At 46.9% G+C, this 11,389-nt stretch overlaps 1 protein-coding gene across 1 annotated transcript; it reads left to right on the top strand.

The window, feature by feature from the left end:
• Positions 1–840: 840 nt before the first annotated feature.
• On the top strand, positions 841–9,815 carry LOC119954442. The gene is made up of 2 exons (XM_038779655.1): positions 841–1,003; positions 9,063–9,815. Exons 1-2 carry the CDS (start codon positions 900–902, stop codon positions 9,721–9,723), a joined length of 765 nt encoding a protein of 254 aa, XP_038635583.1. The 5' UTR covers positions 841–899; the 3' UTR covers positions 9,724–9,815.
• The last annotated feature ends 1,574 nt before the right edge of the window (positions 9,816–11,389 follow it).

Raw genomic sequence — 11,389 nt, 5'->3', positions numbered from 1 at the left:
ATAATGAATTAAAGTTAAGAGGGCAATTTCAATTCGGGCGGGGATCACTGCCCAGACGGAGCTCTCTTCTGAGTCCCCTATAATTCTCAAAGTTCAGGGGAAATTGAGCATGGTGTAAAGCAGACGGATAATCCAAACGTGTCATCTCCCCGCTGGGCAAGTTGAAACCATCCCACAATTTCAAATGCCAAGTTCCCCTCGTCACACCAGTGTCTGAAAGAGAAATGGCAGGTTAATGTTAAGGGCATTTCCTGAACCTCTGGTTGTTCTGACGAAGACACAAATCTCACGACAGGAGCTGATGGACCTGCTGAATAATCCCATTATGACAGTCTGTGACCTCACACATATCTCATGGGAAACCTAACACACATTCTGAGTGTCTGTTAACTCGGCCGCTATCAGCGAGTCCTCTTGTTGGAATTGCAATGAAAACAACTCAAATAATAAAATATTTCTCAATTAGTAGAAGAAGCCTTGGGTTTTGTTCCGCCTGGTCCATCAGTACTGAAGGTCGCCAGTTCATTGACACTTGCCGATGGATCATTGAGGTGTGTTCTCAGCGATGAACACTAATCAGGAAGTGGACCAGAGCTGGTTTCACTTATTTTCTGAAAACAATCTTACATTGCAAATGTATGAAATTATCGACAGATCTTTTAGATTTTCTCAGTCGAGAAACATTTCAGTTGTGAAGTTTCAGTTCATGAATCTCTAAAAGCCTGAATATAAATGAGCGAGACCTCCCTCTCACTCTATCTGAATGTGACACCCCTTGTGGCAGTGTGACACCACAGTAACAGGTTGCCCTAGTAACAAGCTGCAACTGTTTGGCGAGAATATAAAGAGGAGATGTGATTAACGTTGGCAGGGATTAGGAAGTTAGATATTTCAACAAAATGGTTCAAACAGAGAGCCAATCAAAGAAGAGCAACTTAATCAGGAGAATTCTCTTCTATTTCCTAAGGCTCTGCAAGCTCTCAGAAAACAAGGCCGAAGAGGAGTGAGTGACGTGTGTTAAAGTTCATTGTTGAAGCATGAAATGATGCAGAATAGTATTTGTACTTCCCATCCATGACTATTATTCTGTTCTCTTCACCCCTTCACTTTCCATTCTGCCTTTGACAAAACTATTCGAGCTGTGTGACTCCTTATTTTAAAAATGAGCTAAAAAGGCAGGAGAAAGATAGGCATATGTTTCACGCACATTCCACAAAAAGGATATCTGTGCCCTCCTTCCTCCAAGCACTCTAAATTCCCTGGTGCTCTTTTCTAAGAAAGGAAGAGCCAGCATGGGCAGCACGGTGGCACAGTGATTAGCGCTGCTACCTCACAGTGCCAGGGACCCAGGTTCAATTCAGGCCTTGGGTGACTGTCTGTGGAGTTTGTACATTCTCCCAAAGTCTGCGTGGCTTCCTCCGGATGCTCCGATATCCGCCCACAATCCAAAGATGTGCATTTAGGTGGATTGGCCATGCTAAATTGCCCCTTAGTGTCCAACGGTTGGGTGGGGTAACAGGGATAGGGCAGGGAAGTGGGCTTCGGTGGGGTATTCTTTCAGAGGGTCGGTGCATACTTGATGGGCTGAATGGTTGCACTGTAGGTATTCTATTCTATGATTATATACCTTTCACAAGCTTAAGGAAACCTCAAAGTGTTTTACAAAGCGTATTACAGTATTTTTGAACAGCAGTAATACAGGAAATGCAGCAATCAATCTGCACCCAGCAAGATTCCACAAACAGCAACATGACCTTATTGTGCAAAAACAGAAAATACTGGACAAACTCAGCAGTCCTGACAGTGTCTGTGGTGAGAGAACGGAACTAATGTTCTGTGTCTGGGTGACTCTTTGTCAAAGCTAGAAAGAATTGGAAATAGGATGAGATTTATACTATTGTTGGGGTGGGGGTGAGGGTGGTGGTGGTGGGGGGGGGGGGGGGGGGGGGGGGTTTGGCATGGAGCAGTGGTGCTGGATAGAGAGCCAGCGATAAGTGAAGATTAACAAAGATGTCATGGACAAAAAGACAAAAGGAATATAAATGGCAGTGATCAAGGCTAAGAAGGGTGCTGATAGTGGCACATTAAAAGATTATTATGTAGTAATGGCCGAACAAAGGCAAGCAGTGCATCAAAGGACAACTCGGAACAAGGAACAGATGGCCCTCGTGGGGTGGGGGAAGGGGAGACAATGGTGAGGGTAAAACTGATTGATGGGAGAAAGGAAAATTAATTGATAGATATAAAAATGGGGTGAACAAGAACAAAGAACAAAGAAAATTACAGCTCAGGAACAGGCCCTTCGGCCCTCCCAGTCTGCACCGATCCAGATCCTTTATTTAAACCTGTTGCCTGTTTTCCAAGGATCTACTTCTCTCTGTTCCCCGCCCGTTCATATATCTGTCCAGATGCATCTTAAATGATGCTATCGTGCCCACCTCTACCACCTCCGCTGGCAAAGCGTTCCAGGCACCCACCACCCTCTGCGTAAAAAACTTCCCATGCACATCTCCCTTAAACTTGAACTACAGCTGCCATTTCTCTGCCCAACTCTCCAATCTATCTATATTTTGCTGTATTTTCTGGCAGTCCTCCTCGCTATCTGCAACTCCACCAATCTTAGTATCGTCTGCAAACTTGCTCATCAGACCACCTATACCTTCGTTCAGATCATTTATGTACATCACAAACAACAGTGGTCTGAGCACGGATCCCTGTGGAACACCACTAGTCACCTTTCTCCATTTTGAGACACTCCCTTCCACCACTACTCTCTGTCTCCTGTTGCCCAGCCAGTTCTTTATCCATCTAGCTAGTACATCCTGAACCCCATACGACTTCACTTTTTCCATCAACCTGCCATGGGAAACTTTATCAAATGCCTTACTGAAGTCCATGTATATGACATCTACAGCCCTTCCCTCATCAATTAACTTTGTCACTTCCTCAAAGAATTCTATTAGGTTTGTAAGACATGACCTTCCCTGCACAAAACCATGCTGCCTATCACTGATAAGTCTATTTTCTTCCAAATGTGAATAGATCCTATCCCTCAGTATCTTTTCCAAAGTTTGCCTACCACTGATGTCAAACTCACAGGTCTATAATTCCCTGGATTATCCCTGCTACCCTTCTTAAACAAAGGGACAACATTAGCAATTCTCCATTCCTCCGGGACCTCACCCCTACTCAAGGATGCTGCAAAGATATCTGTTAAAGCCCCAGCTATTTGGCCCCTCGCTTCCTTCAGTAACGTGGGATAGATCCCATCCGGTCCTGGGGACATGTCCACCTTAATGCCTTTTAGAATACCCAAAACTTCCCCCTTCCTTATGCCGACTTGACCTAGAGTATTTAAACATCCATCCCTAGCCTCAACATGCGTCATGGTGGTGAATACCGATGCAAAGTACTCATTAAGAATCTCACTAATTTCCTCTGACTCCACGCATAAATTCCCTCTTTTGTCTTTGAGTGGGCCAATCCTTTCTCCAGTTACCCTCTTGCTCCTTATATAGGAATAAAAGGCTTTGAGATTTTCCTTAACCCTGTTAGCCAAATATATTTCATGACCCCTTTTAGCCCTCTTTATTGCGCGTTTGAGATTTGTCCTACTTTCCCAATATTCCTCCAAAGCTTCATCAGTTTTGAGTCGCCTCGATTTTATGTATGCTTCCTTTTTCATCTTAGCTAGTCTCACAATTCCACCCGTCATCCATGGTTCCCTAATCTTGCCATTTCTAGCTCGTATTTTCACAGGGACATGTCTGTCCTGCACTCTAATCAACCTTTCCTTAAAAGAAAGGGTGAAGGAGAGAGTTCACAGTGTGAAGTTGTTGAACACAATGTTAAGTCTGGAAGGCTGCAATGTGCTTAATCAGAAGATTATTCCACCAGTTTGCATTGGGTTTCGCTGGAACAATGCAGCAGGCCATAAGAGCAGGATAGTGAGGTGAAATGGCAAAGGTGTTCTGCAAAGCAGTTACCCAGTCTGCCTTCAGTATCTCCAATGTAGAGTAGACCGCATTGGGAGCAATAGACCAGACGAAGGAGGTGCACGTGAAGTGCTGTCTCACTTGAAAAGTGAAAGGCGCACTTGAGGAAGGAGCAGTGCTCCGGAAGCTAGTGTTTGAAACAAACCTGTTGGACTTTAACCTGGTGCTGTAAGACTTCTTATTGAAAAGAGTGTTTAGGGTCCTGAATGGTGAAGTGGGAGGAGATAAAGGGGTAGGTTTTGCACCTTCTATGATTGCATGGAAAGGTGCCTTAAGAAGAGGATGAGGTGTTGGAGGTAAAGGAGGAGTAGACCAGGGTATCCCAGAGGGAACGATCCCTATAGAATGCTAACAGGGGGAATGAGGGGAAGATGTGTTTGGTGGTGGCAATATGCTGGAGTTGGCGGAACTGGCGGAGTATGATCCCTTGAATGCAAAGGCTTGTGTAGCACTTCCAACAGTGGGGTGGGGAGAAATTTTGACTTGGGCATCCTGAGGCTATTAAAGGTGCTACATAAATGCAATTCCTCCCGCACTTTCCAAAGCTTTGAAATTAACCCCCTCCGCCACCAGAGATTTTGGGTTTCACCGAATCATGACTTCCAGATCAATTTTGTCTCTTTCCCGCCACAGTATTGTTCTGAGCCTTGTCCCTTCTACCGAGTGGATAAAAGCAAATTACTGCGGATGCTGGAATCTGAAACGAGAGAGAAAATGCAAGAAAATCTCAGCTTTGATAAAGAGTCATTGGACTTGAAACGTTAACTCTTTTCTCTCCCTACAGATGCTGCCAGACTTGCTGAGATTTTCCAGCATTTTCTCTTTCCCTTCTGCCCAGAGTTCTTCAATGTAAAGGTTTTCAAAGGCTTTGGCCAGCAGTAGTAGGCAATGTCAGCTGCAGTGAGATCAGAACGGAATTGATAGTTTATTTTAAAAAATAACTGCTTTTCCCCGATTTCACCATTGATGGTCATGTCTTCTCTAAAATGTCATCCTTAAACGTCTGCACTCTCGCTCCTCCTCTATGTTAAACAGGTGAATACTTTTTACCAAATTAGGCAGCAGAAAACATTCGGCGCGACCTTCCGGCCTTGTTTCACTCACGCTCAAGCGTAACGCTGCCACTGAATAGCGGGAAAGGCCAAAAACAGGGACCAGGCCAGGTGGCAAACTGTTTGCAATACAACCGGCCCACTCCCGTAGGCGAAATCGGAATCTCGCCGTAACGTAGCGAGAAACCAATTATCACCACTTAAGCCCCATTTCCGTACAATTAATGAGAGCCACCCCATACCAGTGGCTTCCTGTCATTCAGCGGCCTCCCCAGCAAGTGCTCACACTGTCGCCGATTAGTACTCCTTTTGAAAAGTGAGATCCAGCAGACCTCCAACTGTTGTATGTCTGGGGATTTCTTTTTTTTTCTAAAATAAATTTAGAGTACCCAATTAATTTTTCCAGTTAAGGAGCAATTTAGCGCGACCAATCCACCTAACCTGCTCATCTTTTGGGTTCTGGGGGCGAAACCCACGCAAACATGGGGAGAATGTGCAAATTCCACACGCACAGTGACCCAGAGCCGGCATCGAACCTGGGACCTCGGCGCCGTGAGGCTGCAGTACGAACCCACTGTGCCACCGTGCTGCCCTCCACTTGGGGTTTCTGCTTCCACCTGATGTGCATCAGCAGCAATGTGGTGCTCACCAGATTGTGCCCCAAAAGCCTGACCACTAACATTTCCCACTGAGGTGCGTGTATCTGGACTGGTGAAGGTGGGGTGACAGCTGTGACGCCTCGATCGTGTCTTCCTCGGGGCTTCCCCCCGAGGTGGTCGCGTGAGAGGCTGGAGACGGTGCCACCTGGGATGGGCCGGTGCCGTCAGCTGGAGGACCTGTGGGAGAATGGACATGTGGTCAGTGGGAGGGATGGGTCAGTCAGTAAGACAATAACAATTCACGTTTGACAGGTCCTCTGGGTGCGACCGGTGGTTCCTCACCTAAGGGGCAGCAAGGTAACATTGTGGGTAGCACAAATGCTTCACAGCTCCAGGGTCCCAGGTTTGATTCCAGCTTGGGTCACTGCCTGTGCGGAGTCTGCACATCCTCCCCGTGTGTGCGTGGGTTTCCTCCGGGTGCTCCAGTTTCCTCTCTCAGTCCAAAGATGTGCAGGTTAGGTGGATTGGCCATGCTAAATTGCCCTTAGTGTCCAAAATTGCCCTTAGTGTTGGGTGGGGTTACTGGGTTATGGGGATAGGGTGGAGGTGTTGCCCTTGGGTAGGGTGCTCTTTCCAAGAGCCGGTGCAGACTCGATGGGCTGAATGGCCTCCTTCTGCACTGTAAATTCTATGAATCTATGAATTAGCGGCATCCGCCAGCCTCCGCGTGGGTGACTGCCCTGTCCTTGGCCACCCCAGTCACCTCCAGGGACCGCTCCTCGAAGGAGGTGAGGATTCTGAAGTCTGGCACCTCGCTGACAGTGTGGGCTCTCTCCCAGGGATTGTGTGAGGCTTTTCCTGAGGAAACAATGAGAGGGTGTCATTTGCCACATGCATGGTGCACAGTGGTGGGAGGGACCGTGTGAATGAAGGATTGGGGGGAGGTTGAAAGGAGGCAAGGGTGAAAGGAGGATTGGGGACCGCATGGAGAGCTGGGGGCGGGGTGAATTCTTATGTGGGGGAGGAAAGGTCTTGAGGGGCATTGTTGTCTACACACTGGTGCTGTCTGGTGTAGGTCGTTGACTTTTTTTGGCAGTGGAAGCCAGTCCTCCTTCTCATGCTCCTGGAGCTTACAGCTACTGGCTGCCCTGTTGCTCACCCTCCAAGGACTTTGGGGGAACAGAACATCTCTCCTTGCCTCCACTGCATCTAGGAACCTCCCTAGGTCTACATCCCCGCAACTTGGAGCTGGTCTCCTCGGCACCATTGTTGCAAGTTGACTGAAGTTGGCTTCGCTAGTGCTGCTTCAGTGCTGCTCAATCTTGTTAGTGGGAGGCTGGCGAGCACGGCCCCGGCGAATTGGCTGGCGAGCCTTCATTTGAGCCCGTGGGGTCTCGTTAAGTGGACCATTTAACGTGAATAGCCTCGGCGGCCTCGCTGGGCTGAGCGCTGTTCCCGCTTGCTACCAGACTTAGAAATCTTTCTGGAGAATCGCACCCAATAACATTTGCATTTAAATAGCAGCTTTAGTGGAGAAAGCCATACCAAGCTGCTTCACAGAGGTCCAATCAACAAAATGGACACCAAGTCGAGGATGGAGACACTAGGAGAGGGGACTGAAGGATCTTGAAGGAGGAGGGGAGGTGGTGAGGGAGAAAGTTGTAGTGAGTAATTTCAAGAGCTTTGGACCAAGGCATCTGAGGACACCACCGTCAACGGTGGGCTGAAGGACGGAGAATTGAAGAATCAGGACAGAGGAGTTCAGGGAAGGTGGAGCTGTAGGATAGGTCAAATTTACAGAGATAGCAAAGAATGAGGCGGCCAAATGATTTTAACATAGATCGAGAATTTGATGGTTCACACTTTTGGAGACTGGGAGCCAATGAGTGTCTATGAGAAAAGGATTGGGGAGGTAGTGATAATGGTGTTCAGCTTGAGTTAGGATATGGACAATGAGGAGCTGGAGATTTCACAGGTTGGAGAATAGGATGTTGTTCAATTAACATTGAAACAGATATTGGAGGTGACAAAGTCATGGATGACCCTTCCTGCAGCAAATCATCAAATGTAGGAGCAGAGACTGTTGTTGGTGTTATGGAGGTAGATGGTCTTTCTGCTGAAGAGAGTACAGGATAGGGAGGTCAGTTCCAGGTCAATTAGGACCTTTAGTGAACAGTTTGTTGTTGGTGTTGGGGATAGAATTCCCAGGAAGAGTCAATGACAGGGGGAGAAGATGATGACACCAGTCATCCCAATGTTTAACTAAATAATACTGTGGCTCATCCAAGATTGAATGTCAGAAGAACAGTAGGTCCTGGAAGAGGTAATGAAGGAATCAAGAGGGCGGTGATGATGTAAAACTGGGTGTATTTGCATAAAGGGCTGGTTTAGCACAGTGGGCTAAATAGCTGGTTTTGATGCAGAACAAGGCAGCAGCGCAGGTTCAATTCCCATACCGGCCTCCCCAAACAGACGCCGGAATATGGCGACTAGGAGCTTTCCACAGTAACTTCATTGAAGCCTACTTGCGACAATAAGCAATTATTATTATTACATATTCAAATTGTACTCAAGACTATACATGATATGCTGAGATGCAGATGACATAGGCATAGACATAGAATTTGCAGTGCAGAGAGAGGGCATTTGGCCCATCGAGTCTGCACTGGCCCATGGAAAGATCACCCTACCTCATCGCACACCTCCACCCTGTCCCCATAACCCAGTAACCCCATCGAACCTTTTTGGACACTAAGGGCAATTTAACGTGGCCAATCCACCTAACCTGCACATCTTTGGACTGTGGGTGGAAACCGGAGCACCGGAGGAAACCCACGCAGACACGGGGAGAACGTGCAGACTCCATACTGTGAACCAAGCCGGGAATTGAACCTGGGACTTTGGAATTATGAAGTAACTGGGAAAGTAGTGGGGGGAGGGGGGGGGGGGGGGGGGGGGGGCAAGGAAGAAATCTTGGAGACTCTCAGAGTAACAGTATAGGCGTGGGAAGAGAAATCATTGCCCCAGCAATCATCTGAATACATTCAATATTTAGAATGTTCACGTATTTAACGAGAACCAAACAATGCAGGGCCTGGAGGTGCCAAGATTTCCTCATCTGTACTGAGATAGTAGCTCCCATGCAGGGCAATGTCAGGGACACTATATGAGCCTCGTGTCTTAAAGTGAAGTGGAGTGGAACAACAACCAGCACTCTACTTCCTCAGCACAGACCCCTGCAGCGAGGTTCCCTTTGGGCTCAGCTATGCTGTCTCCCGAATGGAAAATGCAGGCATAATAGCAGGAGGCCATTCTTTATCTCAGTCAATGATAAATAATCAGAGGCCTAAGAAAAAAAACATTTTTGGTCAGTGTGTGCTTTGAGTTCCTTTTAACCCAACTCTTCTTTCTTGCAGCTCCGATTATTACTTGAAGCTTGTGGACAAGTTGAGAGAGACCAAATTAACTGCCCGCCAGATGCCGACCTGCGTTGGTTGTGCAAAGTCTCACATCAATCAATACCTGTTGCCGTGTGAGCACATTGTGTGCGAGACCTGCTTCATTGAGAAAGACCAGGAGGACAACATCAGCTTGAAGTGCCCACAGTGCCAGACAGAGTATTTCATCAACTGGCATAGCCAGCAAGATCCCCAAAACATCTATTCAGCTGTGAACACTGAAGCACGACGCACACAGCAGATTGACCATCATTTCAAAGAGACAAAGAAGAGGGAACCTGCCAGTAAGAATTGGCTTGAGAGATCCAACTGCCACCCGGATGGTTTTAGGTCCAACACAGACCATTCTGAGAAAAGCCCAAAGCCATTGCCCCCCCTCAGTCGGTCACCGACACACAGTGGGAAGCATTGGAAGAGGCACCCCTTAAATCCATTCTCCAGCATGAATCAGTACCAGGTTTTGGGCACAGTGCCTGATCCTCAAGAGTGCCAAGAGTCTGGGGACCATGACAGCAAGTTTCTCCCTAAAGCCCCACCACAGGAAGAAAGGGAATCTGATCCCAGGACCCTGCTGATTGAGAATGCAGAGTTACTGGGTCAAAGGAAACAGAAATGCTGAGCCAGATATTACCGCCTTTTTCAGCGAATGATCAGTATTACATCACATATTACCAGGATGCAAAGATAATTGAATAAATGTTTATTGCTCAACGGCCTCTTCTTTGGATCATTTTCAAACTGTTCACCATCATGAGATTCTGATGAGCAATTGGGGATGGCTAATGATTGTTGGCATCATTGGTAATGCGTACATCCTGAGAATTAATTACAAATATTATCAACGTGTCTTTCTTTTCAGCATTACTCAAAAGCACATTCAGTAGTTGAAACTAAATTAGGTTTATGAGGCATCCCTAGTACAGAGGCAAAGGTCAAGCAAAAAGGCAGCTTTTTTTTTGAAAAGTTGAATTTGTGACCATAAGCTCTGAAACGCGGAGTTCTTTTTCCTTCCATCGCCAATACCTAAGTGTGGAGTTTCACCCATGGGGAGCATATGTCATCAAATCATGTGCTTACTTTTCTATTCATTATGTTCGCCTAGCTATAGAGGCTTTACACCGCTAGGGCACTTTCTGGAAGTTGATCCATCCATACATAGGGCAGCATGGTAGCATTGTGGATAACGCAATTGCTTCACAGCTCCAGGGTCCCAGGTTCGATTCCGGCTTGGGTCACTGTCTGTGCGGAGTCTGCACATCCTCCCTGTGTGTGCGTGGGTTTCATCCGGATGCTCCGGTTTCCTCCCACAGTCCAAAGATGTGCAGGTTAGGTGGATTGGCCCTGATAAATTGCCCTTAGTGTCCAAAATTGCCCTTAGTGTTGGGTGGGGTTACTGGGTTATGGGGATAGGGTGGAGGTGTTGACCTTGGGTAGGGTGCTCTTTCCAAGAGCCGGTGCAGACTCGATGGGCCGAATGGCCTCCTCCTGCACTGTAAATTCTATGATACCTTAATTATTTACTTTCATTTAAACAGAGTGCCAGAGGGTCCAGGAGAATTCTGCTCTGCCGAGACAGAATAGTTTTGTGGAGTTTCAGACCAAGTGGGGTTAAAGCAAGCACTCATATATAAGTAATCGCACACAATGTTTTTGTGCTGCAATGTTGCTCCTTGTTACTGCAACAATCTCTCAAATATAATGTTAGTAACAACTTACATTAATATAGCACCTTTAACACAAATAAATGTTCCACAGCACTTCGCAGAAGCATTACAAAGAAATAGTTAACATTGAGTCATGTATGGTCTGATGGCCAAGTGTTTTGTACGTAGGTAGGTCATAAGGCGTATCTCAAAGAAGGAATGAGAGGTAGAAGTTCAAAGAATTAATTCCGAAGGCAGGGCTTTTCAAACTGAACGTCGCGACCCGTGGGTGGGTCATTGGCGGGTGGTGGGAGGCTTGTAGAGCGACCAGACGAAGGGTTCCCGATTGCGGGAGAAGCGCCTAACAGCTGCCACTGGCTTATAAGAATGCTGGTTGCAACAAGTTTTTAAATTGAGAATGCCGGCCGCAATTGGCCTTTTAATGCGAACAATGGAACCTTCTCGCCAGAGGTGACGCAGAGAGCAGGTCACATCATGCTGTTAGGTGAATTGGATATTCTGAATTATCCCACTGTGTACCCGAACAGGTGCCAGAATGTGGCCACGAAGGGCTTTTCACAGTAACTTCATTGCAGTGTTAATGTAAGCTTACTTGTGACAATAAAGATTGTTATTATGAGT

Source organism: Scyliorhinus canicula, chromosome 19 (assembly GCF_902713615.1).
Source record: "Scyliorhinus canicula chromosome 19, sScyCan1.1, whole genome shotgun sequence".
NCBI lineage: Eukaryota > Metazoa > Chordata > Chondrichthyes > Carcharhiniformes > Scyliorhinidae > Scyliorhinus > Scyliorhinus canicula.
The sequence above is the reverse complement of the archived record's forward strand: the minus strand, read 5'-3'. Positions and strand labels throughout refer to the sequence as shown.

Bases quoted from the DNA above. Each gene is read 5' to 3' on its own strand.
- LOC119954442 (XM_038779655.1), top strand. From the start codon at position 900: ATGGTTCAAACAGAGAGCCAATCAAAGAAGAGCAACTTAATCAGGAGA. The intron at 1,004-9,062 runs GTGAGTGACGTG...TCTTTCTTGCAG, and splicing joins GAAAACAAGGCCGAAGAGGA to CTCCGATTATTACTTGAAGC.